This window comes from Trichomonas vaginalis, chromosome IV (assembly GCF_026262505.1).
Source record: "Trichomonas vaginalis G3 chromosome IV, whole genome shotgun sequence".
NCBI lineage: Eukaryota > Parabasalia > Trichomonadida > Trichomonadidae > Trichomonas > Trichomonas vaginalis.
In genome coordinates, this window is record NC_067206.1 from 11,105,657 (window position 1) to 11,125,558 (window position 19,902).

Genomic DNA, 19,902 nt, shown 5'->3' on the forward strand with positions numbered 1-19,902 from the left:
AATGGATACCCCACAAGCTCAAAATTTACCACGAATCATAACAAGGGAGGAAATGATAAAAATGATGCAAGAACGAATTAAAAACAACAAACCACGAAAACCAAGAAGATGCGGTTATGCAGTAATGATGGAAAGAAGAACCCAGAAGGGTTCGGCGTCTCGAAGAGACGTTGTCGAAGAGGAATAAAAATTAAATTTGGATAGAGTTTAAAAATTCATCTTTATTAAATTCATCTCTTCCAATCAATTTATTTATTCTATTAAATTCTTTTATTTTTGCTTCACTCAGTTTAAGGATTGAACGGTAAGTTTCTAATTTTTCGATTATTTCTTTCCTCTCTTTATCGTTTTCAATTACTTTAGTTTTATGGGCATCAGCCCCACCGCATTGCGGCTTCTTTTTGTAATAGCATATTTTTGATTTAATTCTGTTTAGTTTCTTTTTATATTCATTGTCTGGACTCTGAATCTTAATTGAATCAGGACTCTTGGATGCTTTGTTGTCACTCATTTCTTACGAAATAAAAAAATTAAATATTATTTAAATATAATGGAGTAATAAAATAAATCGGAATTTCTATTAATTTATTGTCAACTTCAACTAATGCATTGCCGTTAATATATCTAACAAATTCAGCTATTGTGTCAAATCTTCGTCTTCTTTTTGTCATTGATTTATCAGTTTTTCCATAATCGAGATGAATCAAAACTTTATCCCCTTGTTTAAAATTCATGAGCCCCGAATTAATTTGTTCACGTTTAACATCATTTAACCTTTCCATTTGCTTTCTAATATATTCCCATTCTTTTGAAATATCATTTTTCATTTCCACTGGTTTCATGTTTATAGTTCTATGCCATGTATTATTGTAATAATATACTAACTGCTGTATGATGGAGTCATGATTTCCATCCCAGTATATCTGACCGTTAACCCCTAACGCATCTCTAAGAGTTCTCATTACTGCATCAACTATTTTATTATGAAACGTATATGGAGAGGATGAAAAGTAAAAATTAATTTGTGGGAAATAATGAATCATAGCTGCCTGAAATCCTTTATCACCATCACCCCTTATATTATCTACTCTTTCATGATCTAGTAAGTATTGTATAGCTCTTCTTGTTTCCTGTTCTGTTTTCCCTTTCACCGGAATGCAATATAAATATCTAGTGTTAATGTTAATGGCAAATAAATAAGTAACGTTTCCTTTTGAATATTCCAGATGATCTATTTCGTATGAATATGGATATGGAGCAAATGAAGGGCGACTAAATTTTTCCTTTAACGGTTGAATTTTCGGGTCAGTTGGTTTATTTAATATCTTGAAATCCTTTTTAAAATCTTTTTGCTTCTTTGGTGATTGAAATGGATATAATAAAGTGAATGATGAAGGATTAACTGAAGGAGGAGGTACTGTCGTTGGAGGTTTTGGTGTTGCAAGTGGTTTAATTTTATCTGCTTTGATTTTGGATGATGAAGTTTTAGTTGTTGATTTTCCTTTCATTAATTCTGGATGTATTCTATTCATTTGTTTTAAATATGCTGTATATAAAGGTTTGATATACTTTCCCGCTTCGAGTTTATGTTGAAGGATGAATTCCAAAAGTTGATCTTCATTTAAAAGTCGGGCTGAATATGGTTTAACTAATGAATCATAAATTAAAGCTTGTGCTTCATTTATGGTCTGAAGGACCTCGGCGTTTTGCACCTTTAGCTGTTGAACATTTGCTACTTTAGAGCTCGGCTTTTTCTTCTTTTGTTTTTGTTCCTTTGGTTTTTGCGGCTCAGGATTATATAATTTATATAATTCATCAATATCTTCTTCTGTTAATACTTTATTTTTGAAATCTTTCAACTGTTTAAGTTGTGATTTAGTTTTTCCCTTTGTATATTCATTATTTTTAATTTTGTCTTTAATTTCAGAAATTATTTTATCATGATATTTCAAAATTTCATTTTTATAATACGAATAATAATAATCCATATCATCACCCGTTATATTTTTATTATGTTTTTGGAGATATGATTTTAATTCATAATAATTAAGAAAATTTTGATTAAGTACTAAATCATCAATTAAATTTTCTAAATCTGCGTTATCCATTTATATAAAAATAAAATAAATGTTTTAAGGGTGCCCACCTCTTTGAATCATAGTATCAAAACCATTATTTACATATTGAATCGCATCATTAACGGTTCCTCCTTCTAAAACGGTATCAAATGGTGGAGTCCAGATTTCCTGATGATGATCATAAAATCCAGCAAAATTAACCGTATTATTAGGTAAAATATGAATCTCAGCGGTATAGCTTCTATCTAAATTTGGATGCCTTATATGTATACCATTACTACCCGGATAAAATCTCAAACATTGATTTTGTTGACGCATCAAATTATTGAAATTTCTTTCTTCAGGGGTGAATGTTCTTCTCCGTTGACGTTGTGGTGGTGGTGGTCGTTGTTGCGGCTGTTGATGCTGTGGTGGTGGTCGTTGTTGCGGCTGTTGATGCTGTGGTGGGATTTGAAAAATTCGTTGTGGTTGATTATTTGGAATCTGAAAGTTAAAACCATTTGGTATAAATCGATTTGGTTCCTTTTGTCTCTTCTGTGGCATTTCATTAAAAATAAAATTTTAAATTGTATTAAATAAATGGCATACAACATCCATTTTCACAACATACAGCCTTAGTGTGTGCTCCTGTTAATGCAGTCTTACCGATTGTTAAGCGAGTCATTGACCCGTTTTTAAGTTGTAAATTAATATTCTGACCATCGAAAATAACTTTATCATTTATTATATCCAAATAATTTTTAGGCGTTAATTGTTTATTTTGCCTTAAACTAACACCGTTCATTTTTTGTGCAATCTTTTTAAAATCACTTCCATCAATTGAACCGTTGAATGATGTATAACACTTAGGGCATAAAGCAACCATGTTATCACCTTGTTTCTCAATTGCTAAACCCAATAATTTTTTCTCATGTGCTTTTTCTTCAGCTTTATTCTTTAATTTAGGTTTAAATTTCTCATCAAAACAGAAGAAATCAAAAGGTGCGAATTTGAAAATGTTTTTATCATAAAATTGTTTATCGGTAACAATTGCTTGAAATGCTTGAGTGTTAGGAAGATTTGGGTTGCCAGCGATTGCCCAATAAGATGAATCAGTATCACCTTCAATGAAATGAAAACGATTAACATCCATGCGTTTATACATAAAATCATAAATGAAAACTAAATACCAGTATTTTGCGTTATCTAAAGTGAAGAATGCCTCTTGTAAACATGTATCACATCTATAAAATCTATCTTTAAGCATCACTTGATATGTATCTTCACCTATTTCTCTTATGTTTTTAAACTTATTTGACATACATGCAACGCGTGCCTTCTGTGCATTCATTATTTTAGTCTTTGCGTAATTTTGTGTATTCATTGCATCTTAACCATATGATCCATTAAGTGAAATCTTGCAAAATAAACTTTTTCCTTTATTTCCTTCTAATTCAGCCTTTTGTCTTTCGTTCATAAATTCGTTCGCAAATTCATTAAAGCAAGTGTTTTTAGTAAATGTTAAAATTGATTGAATATCATCGATGATAAAATTAAACCTGTCGATTAGATACCATAGATAATAAGAAGAAAATGGTTGATATTGGTTGTGTGTTGATGCTAACTGAGTTAATTTCCTCTGTTTCTGGTCAACTGGTAGATTGTTTGATTTCATGTAATTATACATAAAACTGCCAATTGTTTTTTCATCTGTGATAATATCTAAGTTTCTTATTATCGGTAAAAAGTTTATGTAATCATTAATGTATTTTTCATCAATGTGACCCTTTACTTCAGCCACGAATAAAGTATTTTTCTTTCTAATAATTCCCAGTGCTTTTGCTTTCTTTGTTGCTGTATCACAAATGATAACACCATTCAATCTTCCCGGCATATACATTTTATGGTCAGTATATTGAATGAAATCATGAGGATTAGATGAAAATGATGAAGGATATAATGAATTAAAGTCAACACCAACGAAATGAGTCATAATGTTGGAAGTGTCCTCATTTGATACAGTTTTAGTTTCTGGACTATATGAAAGTTTATTAATGTGCGTGATTCCTTTAAGATTAACACGATGTTGAACATTTGATAGACCACCAGTAATTCCATTACGGAGAATGTGATAAGCTTCAACTGAATCTAAAGTCATTGGTAAATTATTTTTTAATGCATAATTTCTTAAATTGATTCTTAAACGTTGAACATCTTCATCTTTATTTGATTTTACGACATTGCAATAACAACACATTAACTGACAATTTTCTTTAGTATGTGGTTTTTCATTATCTATTCTATCTAATGTTGGTTTATTAGCATATGTAAACGCTTTACCACACATTTTGCATTTAGATGAAAGGATTAAATCGTGATAGTATTGAAAATCATCCATTGAAACATTATTTTTAGTATCCCTTTCTGCTTTTTCATCTTGTTTCTTATATGATTCAATTTTATATTTCCAATACTTTTTCGTTAATTCAAAACTTGATTCTATCTCTTCCTCAGGATATTTTTCATTAGGATTAAAGTCTTTATATGCTAAAGCGTAACGAATCATTGAAGCATTCGATGATAAAGAAAGATTATGAAGCATATCAATTTTATAAACAAATGTTTCTTCAATAATTTTATCGATTGGGTCAATCATAATTTCAACATCTTTATTGCAATAATGAATAAAATATTCTAATCTATTCTTAAAGTTTTTAGCATCATTGAGATATATTTGATAATCACTATCTGATATAGTTTCTTGGGTTAATGCTGAATAAAATGAATCTTTCGTGAATGGTTCCTCTTTATATAATTCTTCTTCGTAATTCTCCCATGTGATAAATTGATAAGGGAAAAAGGATTTAACACGTGATTTATTGTTTCCGAAATCTTGAGTGAATTGGTCTAATGTCCCACCCGCTATATAATTTCTGATGTCAATAAATCTCAATTCATATGGAGCGTTTGTTTTCTTTACTATGATTTGCTTAAATTGAGAAGAAGAACCCAGCATTGATTTTATTTTCCATTTTGCAGTGTTTAAATCACGAAGAATTAATTTTAAATCAAACTTTCCCGAATTAAAACCTATGATATTCACTTTATTGAATTCCTCATCTAGAAGTTCTTTAAATGCTTCCTTCTGTTTTTAATTTAATGTATGGGACAAAGTCCCTGCCGTTTGCGACTTCAATAATTCATTGTATTGACTCATATTTGATTTAGCAACTAATGAACAGGTTGAAAATAAAAACTCAATCCAATCAGAAATAAAAGAATCACTCGAAGTTAAGCAAAAATTCCTCGTATATGTTTTCTCATTTAATTTAACTGTTGATGATACCATGAATGGTTTTAATTAAGCGTTCAAAGTTGCACACTCAGAAAGTTGTAATTCTTCTTTAGTCTCTAATGTTTCAAAGTCAAAAGTAATATAATATCTTGCCGGTTTATAATATTTCTGCAAATTGTGAGCTAATAACCACTGATATATCTTCTGTTTCGTAATATGTGGTGCATATGGTTGCTGGGTCTTTTGCAATTGAACGTCTTGAATTAATCTTCCATTATTTTCTTTACATTTCTCACAATGCTTTAAAAATCTTCTTTGGTTTTTCCTTTCTGGATCATCGCGGATAGAATAAACTTCTTCTTTACAATATGGACAAACTTTATAGCCGGTGAGTGCTTCAACGTCTGTTATTCTGTCAGCGTGAAGTTTTCCACATGGACTCTGTGTTAATAAAATATTTACTGTTTCAAATTCTGGATCTATCATTATTGATTCCACTAATGGAAAGTCTACCTTATTTATGTCCACGTCTTCTGGTTGAGGATCACAATAATAGAAATCAATATTAACATTTAACATTCTCGCTAATCTCTCACTTTCTGATGAAATGTCAAACCCTTCATATGCATCTATTGCTTCATTTAAATAGCTTCTACGAGTTTTAGGATTAACACCATCAGGAATGTTATAGAAGCGTTTAAATAACCTTCTACCTTCTGCTCTAATTTGATTATCATTCATTTTAGCTGTTCCGTTTTTGTTCATTTATGTAAGAATAAAAAATTAAAAAATAAATAAAAATAAAGTTTATTTTTAAAGTCCGTAAAATGAATTAAGAACACATAAATTTTTATCATCTGCGACGTGACGAATACATTTTAATTTACTCAAGAATGCGTACCCTGATACATTAAATCTAATTCCTGTCTTATTTAATTTCACAACTTTGAAAAGGAATGTATGAATAGCTATAAAATGATAAGAAGATGTTTTATGGGTTGCTTCCATTTTTTCTGAAATAAATGAATAAATATAATGTTTATAAGTTTTCATATCTTTTATGTTCTTAATAACGAATGGTATAGACCTTTTCCACTTCATCTTCCTTCGGTGCTGTTCTTTCATATGAAACAATATTGGTATCTTCAACAATGAAACCACAATCACACAAAATTTTATATGTTCCAATGGTTTCTTTTGATATTTTATCTAATAAATCAAAAACTTTATCAACACCTGTGCATTTATTTAAATAATAATTTGTGTAAATATCATGATCTTCTTTCTTAATCGTATTAGTTGCATATGTCACGTTTTTAAGAGCTTTTTTGAATTTTTCGGAATCTAAAGGTGGTGAAAGTAGGATACAGGGGTATTCTTCATTATCAATAAATTGTAACTTATATTTACGAATAAATTTAGTACCTTCTTCTGAAAGTGTTTCGTCTATTTCACCATCTAATAAATTTTGTGTTGATTCTGAGACATAATTTTTATATCTTTCTTCATGAGATTTCTGAACTTCTGATTCTGAAGCTGGGATATTCATTAAACCCTCTATTTCATTTTCATTATATTTTTCAACTTCTCTTAATTCCTTAATTCTTTCATCTATTTCATCTCTTATTTTTTTCAGTCTTTCAATTTCATTGTATTCATCATCTTTAATCCGTTCTTCATAATATTCGGGGAAAACATCAGGTTCTTTAGGTTTTTCTTCTTCAGATGTAGGATATAAGAAATTTATACCATCATCTTTATTCCTTTTTCCATCATAATCTAAATCATTTAATAACTCGGCAAATTTTTGACAATTTTTTAAATAATATTTATTAACTTCATAACCCACCTCCTCTAATATATCCTTTATTTCCTCGTTTGTGAATCCTAATTTTTTAACGTTGTTAGTTTTGACGCTCATTTCATACAAAATAAAAAAATAAAATAATAAACATAACTAAGTTTTAATTTTTCGTAAGAAGTTTATTTTTTAAAAATTTTTTTATTTTTTATTTCATTATGGTAGTGAATCTTTTATTCATGAAAATAATTATTTCTAATTTCTTTTACTCTCTCGTATATACTAGATTTAAAGAATTCAGAACATTTCCCATAATCTCCTAAATGTTTTCTTATCCCTAACGTGTGCCTGTTATTATATGAAACTGAATAAACTTTATCTTTATCTTTACACCTTTCATCACTTCCAATATATTTATATCTCAGTTTTGATTTAGCATTTTCATATTCATTAACGATTAATAATTCACAGTCTTCCTTTTTAAATTGATGTTTAAGATATTCAGGATTTAATACTCGAGTAGGTGACAAAAGTGCATACTCTTAAATTAACCTTAAATGTTGATTTTTCGATATTTTCGGTATTAACCTTATTGTAAATTTTTCCGGTGATAAATTTATCACACTGAGGTTATTTTTCCGGTGAGATTTTTAACCTTGATTTAATGAAATTAATATATATAAATTTTATTATTTTTAATTTCGAATGAGTATAATAAAATATTTTTTATGTGTTTTTGTTTTTGATGTGATTTGAATTTTGTTAACTCTTTTCAAAATCACTTCATTTTTATGATTTCGGTGGACTTAGAGGAGCTTATTGCTTTTGGTATTAAACAGGAAGTCAAGGGCGGTGTCCCATACAGAAGAAGAACGGGATCTCCAAAGCAATATGTCACTTATTCATGTTCGTATCCCCTATGCAAGGCAAAATTTAGGGTTGAAGAACAAAATGGAGTGTTTACTATAAGCAAAGTTAATGAAGAACATTGCCATCATATAGGAGTTGAAATGGGTTCACATTACGCGAGTAAATTTTATCAAAAATGGATCGAACTTTATATTAAAAACGGTGGAAAGCAATTTCTTGCTCAAAAAGCATTTTTTGATAAGTTCGGAATTGATACGAATAACAAAGAAACGATGAAACTTTTCGCGCAGTCTACTGATGCTTTAAAGCACAAATTTTATCGCCTTGATGAGATTATTGCACAAAGATTATCAAACGATCCTTACACTTCTTTGGAAGCATTTTTGAATAATTTACAGGAAGAGTGCCCAGATGATCTCGTTCAATTTGATTACAATGGAGATTTTTCCGAGTTTACAATCATATATGCACCTTTTGTTGCAAAAGAATTGGTGCATAGCATTGATAACCCTCTCCACGTCGATTCCACTCATTCTTTAATTAAAGGAAAGATCCAATTGTTTGCAGTAACAATGAAAACAAGTCAAAACACAATTTTCCCCTTTTGCTATTTTTTAGTGAACCCTCAGACATCTGAAAAAATTCAAGAATGTTTGGTGAAATTCTGTGAGTTTGCGCACCTGGATCCACAGCATTGGAGCGCTGACTGTGCGCTAAACATTGCTCGCGCAATTGAGGACGGATTTCCTCTTGCGCAGCTCAGTTGGTGCGCTGTGCATGTTTTACGCGCATGTGCAAAAGTTGGAAGCTATTTTGACAATCCACAGAATTTTGAGAACTTCTATTTAGCAATGGACTTTTTGACATTACGTGCAGATGCAACGAATGCAGAAAAGCTGGCTGAAGAGTCTGATGAAACATATGAGTTCTTGACAACAATGTTAGAAGAAGAAGAACCGCGCGCTTTGAAGTATTTCGATAAACAATGGAGAAGAACCAAAGAACATTGGATGATGTTATATCGTGGAGAAGGTGATTCCACGAATAACATTGCGGAATCACACTTTCATCAATTAAAGCAAACATTTTTCTTGGGTAAGAAAAATGAGCGCATTGATGACATCGTCATAACTCTCATCACTGTTGTGATTCCAAATGCGATTATTAAGGTTCAAGTCGCTAATGTTTTGAATGAAGATAGAGCAATAAGAATTCTTACAAGGGCAGGTAATCAGATTGTTGAGCAAAGAGCTTCAAAACACGATGAATGTTTGAAATTAATTCAACACATTTTGGAAATTGTCGAAAGCCGAAGGATTGAACCTAATGTCCTTATTCCATCTTTGAAGGCAATATTAAATTTGGCACAAAGAAGTTTAAAGGAAGAGTAAGCAAGATTAGATAATTTGGACTTTTTTTAAAATTAATGAATAAACAGTATATTTTTGAAGTGTAAGCTTATTTACCTGAAGCTATATTACTTAATATAACATTCAAAGTATTATTGCTATTTATTGGAGAACAAATTTATGTAATTTTCACATGAAAATTGATAAATTTGTATTTCCTTATGATAATCAATTTTTGTATTTGTAGAGAGTCTCCCTGCATGATATCAAGACTTGGCTATAAGTCTTTATCCATTTTTGAAAATTGTATTGTAAATTGTAAGAATTTCTGAATACTACTACTATAAAATATAATTGCTTATCAATGTATATTCTCCCTGCATGATATCAAGACTTGGCTATAAGTCTTTATCCATTTTTGAAAATTGTATTGTAAATTGTAAGAATTTCTGAATACTACTACTATAAAATATAATTGCTTATCAATGTATATTCTCCCTGCATGATATCAAGACTTGGCTATAAGTCTTTATCCATTTTTGAAAATTGTATTGTAAATTGTAAGAATTTCTGAATACTACTACTATAAAATATAATTGCTTATCAATGTATATTCTCCCTGCATGATATCAAGACTTGGCTATTAGTCTTTATCCATTTTTGAAAATTGTATTGTAAATTGTAAGAATTTCTGAATACTACTACTATAAAATATAATTGCTTATCAATGTATATTCTCCCTGCATGATATCAAGACTTGGCTATAAGTCTTTATCCATTTTTGAAAATTGTATTGTAAATTGTAAGAATTTCTGAATACTACTACTATAAAATATAATTGCTTATCAATGTATATTCTCCCTGCATGATATCAAGACTTGGCTATAAGTCTTTATCCATTTTTGAAAATTGTATTGTAAATTGTAAGAATTTCTGAATACTACTACTATAAAATATAATTGCTTATCAATGTATATTCTCCCTGCATGATATCAAGACTTGGCTATAAGTCTCTATTCATTATGAGTATGACCCCATTTTTTTACAAAAAGTGCCGAATTGCAACTTTGTCCCAATCTCTTCCTATCGGAGAGTTTTCACCTCACATATCAGATTATTTCGCCAATCGTAAACATATTATTCGTACATTGTACTACCTAAAAATTTTAACATTCATCCGAAATTGAGTTTTTTTTTCTTTTTCGTGTAAACCGACGAAATTCAGTTATTTTTTGATGGGTCTCTTATTCAGTGAAACATTCAAGAAGTGGTTCGGAAACCGTGAAACACGTGTCCTCATGCTCGGTCTCGATGCTGCAGGCAAGACAACAGTCCTTTATAAGCTTAAGCTTGGTGAACATGTTACAACAATCCCAACAATTGGTTTTAACGTCGAAACAATCGAGTACAAAGGTTTCAATATGAATGTTTGGGATGTCGGTGGCCAGGACAGAATCCGTGCTCTCTGGCGCCACTATTTCCATAATACTCAAGGCCTCATCTTCGTTGTCGATTCTAACGATGTTGGCCGTATCGATGAAGCCCGCGACGAACTCCACAAGCTTCTCGAAGAGGATGAGCTCCGCGATTCAATCCTTCTCGTTTATGCTAACAAGCAAGATCTTCCAAATGCTGTTAAGCCACAAGAACTTGGTAACAGACTTCGCCTTAACACTATTACAAACCGCCCATGGCAAGTTCAGGGCTGCTGCGCTACAACAGGTGATGGCTTATACGAAGGCCTTGACTGGCTTGGTGATCAGATCAACCAGCACTTCTAAACTGGCAGATAATAAAAATTAATAATTCTGTTCAAATGACCTCCTTATTTTTAATTTTTATTTATTTATATTTTCTAAATTTCTCAGTGTCAATATTCAGGCGTTTTACTTTGTTGGCTCAGTATAGATATTAATTGAATTCAAAATAGTTTGAATTAAAAACATCTCATTTTGATTATGAATTAAGAAACAAAGCATGATACTTCATTTTGAACATATATATTATATTGTAAAGAGCATCCTTTCTTTTCTATTTATGATCTCCTCATAATGAAAGTGTTATTTTGGTGTTTCTAATCCCGTCATATTCTTTTATGCTTTTCGTTATAAGCGTTTCTATGCGTAGTAACTAACTTGATCGCTTAATAGCTAACTCAGTTCAATTTCATATAAAATAAAAACTTTTTTTGCATGGAAAACTCTCTCAAACTGAAGCTTCTTGAAGTAATAGCAAAGATTAAGAAACGTCCATCAGCTAAGTGGTTCCTTGATCCTGTAGATACATCATCAGAAGAATATTCCGACTACTTAGAACAAATTAAAACGCCAATGGACTTAAATACATTAGAGAATCAGTTAAAGAATGGAAAGTATAATTCAGTAAATGAATTTAGAGAAGACCTTAGTTTAATATGGAGAAATTGCCAACAGTATTGGCAAGAAGATTCGATAACTACTACTCTTGCAATGGATATCAAGCAATATGCAGAAAATCTTCTTAATTATATAACAGATCGTCCTGATATTGACTGGATTAATAAATTAATGTTTCTTTCAGAACAATTTGCTGATGCTATAAAACCCATTAATGCAGCAAATGTTATAAGTAATAAAAAACGTTCACCATCGTCCCCATGTATAAGGCAATTTGATAAATTTACCCAAGACGACGAAAAAATTACAGAAGATGAATTAATTGAATTACAGAAAGATATACAAAATCTTGACAGTGATGATGAAAAACTATCCCTTCTTGAGTGTATAAGATCCTGCCAACCAAAGCTTGTTGGCCAGAAATTGTCAGTTACTTTGAACTTGAGTAATCTTCAGCCAAGAACAATATTTACTCTCATGGATAAAGTAAATCAGTTGAAGGCTCAACAGGCACGCATGTTTGAAGCATTAGATGCGAAAAAATAATTAATTTTCATAAAATTGTTTGTATTTTTATTATAAAGGAAAGAACGTCCATATAATTTGGAATTCAAACAAACGGAAATCCTTCATGAAATGGATAATTAACAAAATAAGATTTTTTTTTAAATTTTTGAAGAAAATAAGAAGGAATAGTAAAATTTCCTAGGAACTTACTTCCATCTTGAAGTAAGCATGGCTAATTTATAATCATTGAGAATTCAGATTTTGAAATTCAGTGCCGTAATGCATTGTAATTTTATTATATGACAATGGCATTCTTCCAATATTTTGCATCGTATATATCTTTATCCCTTCTCTTATCAGGAAATAAAACATATTCTTTGGAAGATCTGGGTAAAACAAACGCGTCTGAGAGCAATATTGTTGCATGCTAAGATCAGTCATAATGTAAACCTCTCAATTTTATTGTCGTGGGAAGTATCTCAATTCCTTCAAAAAAATTGAAAAACTATTTAATTTTTAAAATATAATACTTTTAATTAGTTAATTAATTGGAGATATTTTTTAAAAAATCACTTTTGATAATACTTTTGAGAACTTTAATTAAAAAAATATATTCAAAAATATCCAGGATATCAAGAGGGAATTGTTCCTTATGAGGTATATAGTTATGATGATATACCTCATAAGGAACAATTCCCTCCTTAAAACGAGAAAACTTGTTCGAAATTGTTTATCATTTCAAACAAGTTTTCTCGTTTTTAATAAGAAACTAAAGGCTATGAGGCACTGATTATATATTAGTGCCTCACAGCCTTTAGTTTCTAATAGATAGCTGGGAAACTTTCTCCAAATGATAAGTTATTCAGAGAAAGTTTCCCAGCTATCAAGAGGGAATTGTTCCTTATGAGGTATATAGTTATGATGTATACCTCATACGGAACAATTCCCTCCTTAAAATCGTAGACATTTTTATTCTTATGAATCAACCATTCAAAATCATATTCCTCTGAAAAGTTATTTTATTAAAAATTTAGAATTTTAATAAATATAGAGTTTGAATTTCATACAATACCTATATATTTTCAATAATGGAATTTGAAAACCATTCTCAAAAGTTCTCAGAAAACCTTTTTTCATTAATTTTAAGAAATCTGAGTATTAAATTAAGTGATAAATTCGTTTGACACTACTTTAATTTTTAAATTCAAAAAATTATATGTGCTTCTTAAAATGACTCAAAAAAATTTTATTATAAAATAATATATAATATTAAAAATCCCACAACATTTTTTTACTTTACATAATCGTACTTCCTCGATGATTAATTTTCACTCAATTTCTATCGTTGACCGAACTTAGCATGCAACAATATTGCATCCTTCTTCATTGCTACTTAACAACATTTATACCCTAACTATTTATTTTTAATTTTCTCCGGGGCGAAATAATGAGAAAGAATTTCATTGGCACTTTTTGTGTAATTCGGTAATGATTAGAGAAGAAGAAGTTACTCCAAAATTTACATTCAAATTCCTACTAGTTGGTGATTCTAATGTTGGAAAAACTTCTCTAGTTCACAGATTTTGCAGAGATGATTTCGATGAGTGCATGACTTCAACAATTTCTGTTGAATTTATGACATCGATCTTAAAAATAGATCAAACACCAATCAAACTACAAATATGGGATACAGCAGGCCAAGAAGAATATAAGTCTCTCGGAAAAGCATACTATAGAAATGCTGTAGGAGTTCTTCTTTGTTTTAGCTTAACCAGCCAAGACTCTTTTTCTCACATAGAAGAATGGTATCAAGATGTGAGAAAACTTTGTAATCCTAACGCTAGAATTGTTTTAGTTGGTACCAAATGCGACCTTGTAAAAGAAAAGAAAGTAGCAGATTCGGAAGCCAAGCAATTTGCGCAAGTTCATGATATCGAATATATGGAAACATCTTCAAAAACTAATACAAATGTTCAAGACTTATTTTATACCATGACACAAGATGTTTTGAAGCTTGTTTTACACGGAGAAATTGACTGCAGAGAGGCAATGCAGGCTTCTGTCCTCAACAACAAACAAACACAACCAAAACGACGCTTTTGTTAATTATTTTTTTTAATAATCCTGCTCTTGTATAAATTATACTTATTAGAAATACTTTCTTACAATATATTTTATTGGACAGTATCACCAACCTGATACAATTTGGATTTTATTTTGTTTCTAAGTCTCATAGATACTATGACTCAGAATAGGAATAGTATCCTATAAAATTGATCATCTGAGTGCTTCTAATGCAAATATTTACTCAAACCAGAATTCTTTTGATTGTGATTTTAAAATTTTGAAATTTCTTACAGCGCTATATTATTGAATCTGCTCGTTTTTATCACTGAAACGCATTTTAATAAATTACCAGTTTCCGAAAAATTCAAGTTTGCACATGGATTTTTTTAAACGGTCACATTTTAATGCTGTTTTTGCTTTTCCTTCTTAGTTTCATTAGTCCCGATCTTAAATCTCGCGTAGCTGGATCTATCAAATGCTATGGATATGATATGCGATCAACTTTATATAAAGTTCTCCGCCAAATTCGTCATTGCGTTATCAGTGTTGTGGAATTCATTTACAAATTGTATTTAAGTTGTATTAAATAACTTATAGTTTACTCTTCAAAGCTAGGCAAAGGAACTAAATCCCAATAATAAAAATTGCTTATCTTTTATAATAAAATTTAGATTTTTAACCATCAAAGTCAAATAAATAGAAGTGCAGGTTATGACATATCAGATCTAATAACAATTCTATAAATTGATCCAAATTACAAATATCATGATACCAAATGATATTACTGAGTTCTAGAGACTATATACTAGCAATGTACATTCGAAACACATCGTAATTTCTTGAGTTAAAAGATATCAGACTCGTGATCAAATTATTTAGTCCAGATTTTACAGTCTCATATAAAAATATGTTCATTGCATAGCTATAGCTACAATTAATAATATTATAATCTGTCGCATTGATTTATTGCAGTTCAAAACTTACATGTTTGAGAATTGCATAGCATTAAACGAAGGTATTATATAGAAAATTATAATTCTTATGATTAAATTGATAGAAGCTCATAGATTTAATGTTTTTTTACTATTAGGATTAAACTTAAATCCAAAAAAACAGGTCACATAAAGCTAGTGCATGCTTAGTGGGCGATTACCCTTTGCTGACATGATGATTGACTATTTTTCGATTTCAATAAAAAAATGTACGTTGTAAATTTTTTGAAACTCGTTATTTTTTTACAAATTTAGATTTTGATGAATGAAGTCGGCAGCAACACACACAATCTTACTGTCCTAGATCTTAAAAATATTGTGAATAACCAAAACTTCGACGAGATGGATAAAAGCGAAGAAAAAAACAATCAATCAACTCAAAATTTTCCAAACTTAGAAAATAATACAAACGAATCAGAACCCAATAACAAGAGAATTCTAACAAGACCTCCTCTTCCTAAAAAAGCCTTTAAAAAAGAAATTAATCAGAATAATAATCTATCAAAGAAAGAAGCATCAACAGTTCGAATATTTCAACCAATTCCTTTTGCATCTTCATTCACCCCAATTAACATCTCCCCAAGAGAATCCGCAAAAAGCCAGATGACACCGATTTTATCAGGATATAATTCAGCTGGAGTTTTAGTCAGAACGCACTCTGATGAGACCATCCCTACAGATCAGGAAGATATTCGACCTCTCGTTGTGTCAGAAGAAAAATTTGATTTAAATCAAGAAGTACAGAGCAATAGCAAGGAAGAAGTCATTGACACTTTACTAGAGACACTTCCTTCTGGTCGCAGACTTGATGTTACTCCTCAGCATGAGGAAGAAGAAGAAAATAAAAAAGAAATTTCCCTTGTTCACGAAACAACAATTGATAACTTATTGCATACGCTTCCTTCAGGACGCCGCCTTGAAGTAACACCGGATGCTTCGGATGATGAAGAAAACAACGAAACTCCTGAAATAAAATCAAGGGAAATTCCAATGGGAGTATTGGCAAACAACATTAAAGAGATACCATCTCATGAATCACCACCTTTAGTTGACTCTCCTGAAATTCAAGAAGAAATTTTTCAAGAAAATTCTGAAGAAGAAGAAATGATTCAAGAAGAAAGCATTGATAATTTATTGGAAACACTTCCAAATACAAAAAGGCCAGAAATTACTCCGAAATCTAATAATGATGAAGAAAACGAAGAAAATAAAGAATCTGTAAATCAAGAAGCTATAGATAATCTCTTAGAGACACTTCCAAACACTAAGAGACCAGATATAACTCCAGAAATCCTTCCTGAAGAACAATCTGAGATAAATGAAGAACATATTAACACAATTTTGGAGACATTACCTTCCGGTAGAAGGCTAGTTGTGACTCCAAGCATGACAGAGGAGGAAGAATCCGAAGAAAAGCCAGTAAATGAAGAAAATATTGATACAATTCTACAAACTTTGCCAGCCAATAGAAGATTAGTTGTTACTCCTGAAATTATTGAAGATAGAGACAACGATGGTGAAATTAGCGAAGATAAAATTGATATCTTGTTAGGAACTTTACAATCAACAAGAAGATTAGACGTAACACCATCAATTGAGCAAGAAGAAGATGAGCAACCATTAATTAATCAAGACAGTATTGACAATCTTCTAAATACGTTATCCTCAAGCCGAAGACTGGATGTAACACCAGAAAATGAACCAAACGATGATCCCGATAGCGAAGAAAACATCGACTCCCTTCCATTTGGACATAATGTTTTAGAGGAAAAAATTGAAGAAGTCGATGAGCAGCAAACAGAAGTCAGAACTCGGGAATTATCCATCAACGACATGAATCTACCCAATGATAGTCAAAACGAACCTACAAAACTCAAAGACCTTGATCTTTCTCATTCACTCAAACAAGTCGATAAAAATTTATCTGAAGACGAAATATTTGTTCATACAGAGACCAAATCCTCCAAAGTTATTTCCCCTCAAGTCAAATCCTCAAACAGGAAAAGTTCTGTATCCGAAGAAGACTCGAGCGATGACGAGCAGAGAGAACAAGACCAGCAGGCCCTGGAGAAGTTCTCCAAAACAGGCAGGCTTCCACCGCTGAAGGACAAAGCGTCGATATTGAGGGAAGTACAGCGAGAGAGAGCGGATGCCATCGAAATAGGAGACTACGACAGAGCTCAGCAGCTCTACGACCTTTCCAAGAAGGTACAGACCGCAATCTACGAGTCAGATATCAAAGAAAGAAAGGAAGAAAAGCGATTTCGACTTGAAGAGCAGCTGGAGAAGGCCAAAGCACAACTTGGCACTGTTAAATACGAAACAAAGAACGTTCTGAGAAGAGCCAGAGAAACAAATGAACAAAGAATCGAAGAAGTAAAAAAGAAACACATTCAAGAACTTGAGGAATTCCAAGAAAAATGGAATAATGAAGATTATCTCAGGAAATTCTCAAAACCAAGCTCAGAATTACTCGCATTAAAGGATCGTGAAAGAAGATTCGCAAGAGCAAAACTATTCAATGATGCAAAAACATTTAGACAGAAAGCAAACCAACAGGAGATCGAAGAAACAAAAACAGCTCAAGAAAGAGCTTATCACAAAATGAAATTTCAGAAAAGTATTTTGTTGCAGAAACAGGCAAAGGAAATGGAGGTAGCAATAGACTCTGCAAATAAAAATTATGAAATAGTTCAGAAAAAGAGGAAAGATATGGAAGATGAGCAAATTAGAAAAATTGAAGCAATCCAAAAGAGAACACAGGATGGCGTTTCGATAAAAATAGGCTATACACCAACAACAGCAAGAGCAATGACTTCAATGAGCGCAACTAGAAAAATTATAGGTTTAAATCGAAACCCCGAGATCCCTAAACTAGAAATAAAGAAACTGGGCGCTGTAACTGCACGTGAAAAACGAAAAATCGAAGTTGGACCAAAAAAGGAAAAGAGCCAATTTCCTTCTTTATAAATTTTGTTTATTTTTTGTTTGAATATATATGTATATAAAGACATTGATCAATATGATTTTATATTCTTTTTTTTTTAAATTTTTGTTCGATAGTAGTATATGTGGAAGGGTTGTGTGACTTTTTTGTAAACGTAAGAATTCTTACAATATTGAACGATTTTGTATCATTTTTTTTTACATATGAAGTAAAAAATGTATGGTTCTTACGGTTTTTATTCTTACGTTTTTGAATAAATCAAGATTAAAAAAATTTTAAAAATTGTAAGACATTTACACTCAGCCCAAATGTAAATCATTAAAAAAATTATTTTATCATCTTTTATAAAAGAAGCTATATATAGATGATGTTGGATATTCCGCGATTAATTAAACATTGTTTAAATCCTGAATGGAATCAATGGAGTCATAAACTTTAAAAATTCATGTCTTACATTTTTGAATAATTTATTTTTTTATTTTGTATGAAATGAGCGTCAAAACTAACGATGTTAAAAAATTAGGATTCACAAATAAGGAAATAAAGGATATATTAGAGGAGGCGGGTTACGAAGTTGATAAATATTATTTAAGAAATTGTCAAAAATTCGCGGAGTTATTAAATGATTTAGATTATGATGGAAAAATGAATAAAGATGATGTTATAAATTTCTTATATCCTACATCTGAAGAAGAAAAACCTAAAGAACCTGATGTTTTCCCTGAATATTATGAAGAACGGATTAAAGATGATGAATACAATGAAATTGAAAGACTGGAAAAAATAAGAGATGAAATAGATGAAAAAATTAAGGAATTAAGAGAAGTTGAAAAATATAATGAAAATGAAGTAGAGGGTTTAATGAATATCCCAGCTTCAGAATCAGCAGTTCAGAAATCTCATGAAGAAAGATATAAAAATTATGTCTCAGAATCAACACAAAATTTATTAGATGGTGAAATAGATGAAACACTTTCAAAAGAAGGTACTAAATTTATTCGTAAACATAAGTTACAATTTATTGATAATGAAGAATACCCTTGTATCTTACTTTCACCACCTTTAGATTCCGAAAAATTCAAAAAAGCTCTTAAAAACGTGACATATGCAACTAATACGATTAAGAAAGAAGATCATGATATTTACACAAATTATTATTTAAATAAATGCACGGGTGTTGATAAAGTTTTTGATTTATTAGATAAAATATCAAAAGAAACCATTGGAACCTATAAAATTTTGTGTGATTGCGGTTTCATTGTTGAAGATACCAATATTGTTTCATATGAAAGAACAGCACCGAAGGAAGATGAAGTGGAAAGGTCTATACCATTCGTTATTAAGAACATAAAAGATATGAAAACTTATAAACATTATATTTATTCATTTATTTCAGAAAAAATGGAAGCAACCCATAAAACATCTTCTCATCATTTTATAGCTATTCATACATTCCTTTTCAAAGTTGTGAAATTAAATAAGACAGGAATTAGATTTAATGTATCAGGGTACGCATTCTTGAGTAAATTAAAATGTATTCGTCACGTCGCAGATGATAAAAATTTATGTGTCCTTAATTCATTTTACGGACTTTAAAAATAAACTTTATTTTTATTTATTTTTTAATTTTTTATTCTTACAT

General features: G+C 30.6%; 11 protein-coding genes across 11 annotated transcripts, besides 6 other annotated features; 6 read left to right on the forward strand and 5 right to left on the reverse strand.

Annotated features, from left to right (window-relative positions):
• Window positions 1-1,268: part of a mobile genetic element that runs on past the window's edge.
• TVAGG3_0069990 (uncharacterized protein) lies at window positions 191-511 on the reverse strand (the record flags this gene model as incomplete). The annotated part of the gene is made up of 1 exon (XM_001323594.2): window positions 191-511. One exon carries the CDS (start codon window positions 509-511, stop codon window positions 191-193), a length of 321 nt encoding a protein of 106 aa, XP_001323629.2.
• An 864-nt stretch (window positions 1,269-2,132) lies between the features above and the next one.
• TVAGG3_0070000 (uncharacterized protein) lies at window positions 2,133-2,621 on the reverse strand (the record flags this gene model as incomplete). The annotated part of the gene is made up of 1 exon (XM_001287165.1): window positions 2,133-2,621. One exon carries the CDS (start codon window positions 2,619-2,621, stop codon window positions 2,133-2,135), a length of 489 nt encoding a protein of 162 aa, XP_001287166.1.
• Window positions 2,622-2,649: 28 nt separating this feature from the next.
• TVAGG3_0070010 (uncharacterized protein) lies at window positions 2,650-2,943 on the reverse strand (the record flags this gene model as incomplete). Its single annotated transcript, XM_051221669.1, has 1 exon — window positions 2,650-2,943. One exon carries the CDS (start codon window positions 2,941-2,943, stop codon window positions 2,650-2,652), a length of 294 nt encoding a protein of 97 aa, XP_051106655.1.
• Window positions 2,944-3,447: 504 nt separating this feature from the next.
• Window positions 3,448-4,404, reverse strand: TVAGG3_0070030 (DNA/RNA polymerase superfamily; the record flags this gene model as incomplete). The annotated part of the gene is made up of 1 exon (XM_051221670.1): window positions 3,448-4,404. One exon carries the CDS (start codon window positions 4,402-4,404, stop codon window positions 3,448-3,450), a length of 957 nt encoding a protein of 318 aa, XP_051106656.1.
• Window positions 3,448-4,404: a mobile genetic element.
• A 1,014-nt stretch (window positions 4,405-5,418) lies between these two features.
• Window positions 5,419-6,093: a mobile genetic element.
• A 325-nt stretch (window positions 6,094-6,418) lies between these two features.
• Window positions 6,419-7,273, reverse strand: TVAGG3_0070050 (uncharacterized protein; the record flags this gene model as incomplete). The annotated part of the gene is made up of 1 exon (XM_051221671.1): window positions 6,419-7,273. One exon carries the CDS (start codon window positions 7,271-7,273, stop codon window positions 6,419-6,421), a length of 855 nt encoding a protein of 284 aa, XP_051106657.1.
• A 397-nt stretch (window positions 7,274-7,670) lies between these two features.
• Window positions 7,671-10,452: a mobile genetic element.
• Window positions 7,945-9,122, forward strand: TVAGG3_0070070 (MULE transposase domain-containing protein; the record flags this gene model as incomplete). The annotated part of the gene is made up of 1 exon (XM_001324294.2): window positions 7,945-9,122. A coding segment is annotated over one exon (1,178 nt), but the record flags the coding sequence as incomplete, so codon positions are not given.
• Window positions 10,453-10,602: 150 nt separating the features above from the next.
• On the forward strand, window positions 10,603-11,189 carry TVAGG3_0070080 (GTP binding; the record flags this gene model as incomplete). Its single annotated transcript, XM_001324293.2, has 1 exon — window positions 10,608-11,153. The coding sequence occupies one exon, from the start codon at window positions 10,608-10,610 to the stop codon at window positions 11,151-11,153; it is 546 nt and encodes a 181-aa protein (XP_001324328.1).
• Window positions 11,190-11,550: 361 nt separating this feature from the next.
• On the forward strand, window positions 11,551-12,681 carry TVAGG3_0070090 (chromatin organization; the record flags this gene model as incomplete). The annotated part of the gene is made up of 1 exon (XM_001324292.1): window positions 11,565-12,293. The coding sequence occupies one exon, from the start codon at window positions 11,565-11,567 to the stop codon at window positions 12,291-12,293; it is 729 nt and encodes a 242-aa protein (XP_001324327.1).
• Window positions 12,682-12,889: 208 nt separating this feature from the next.
• Window positions 12,890-13,204: a mobile genetic element.
• Window positions 13,205-13,712: 508 nt separating this feature from the next.
• Window positions 13,713-14,609, forward strand: TVAGG3_0070110 (GTPase protein; the record flags this gene model as incomplete). Its single annotated transcript, XM_001324291.2, has 1 exon — window positions 13,743-14,360. The coding sequence occupies one exon, from the start codon at window positions 13,743-13,745 to the stop codon at window positions 14,358-14,360; it is 618 nt and encodes a 205-aa protein (XP_001324326.2).
• A 965-nt stretch (window positions 14,610-15,574) lies between these two features.
• Window positions 15,575-18,339, forward strand: TVAGG3_0070120 (uncharacterized protein; the record flags this gene model as incomplete). The annotated part of the gene is made up of 1 exon (XM_001324290.1): window positions 15,575-18,283. One exon carries the CDS (start codon window positions 15,575-15,577, stop codon window positions 18,281-18,283), a length of 2,709 nt encoding a protein of 902 aa, XP_001324325.1.
• A 372-nt stretch (window positions 18,340-18,711) lies between these two features.
• Window positions 18,712-19,902: part of a mobile genetic element that runs on past the window's edge.
• On the forward strand, window positions 18,750-19,856 carry TVAGG3_0070140 (uncharacterized protein; the record flags this gene model as incomplete). Its single annotated transcript, XM_051221672.1, has 1 exon — window positions 18,750-19,856. The coding sequence occupies one exon, from the start codon at window positions 18,750-18,752 to the stop codon at window positions 19,854-19,856; it is 1,107 nt and encodes a 368-aa protein (XP_051106658.1).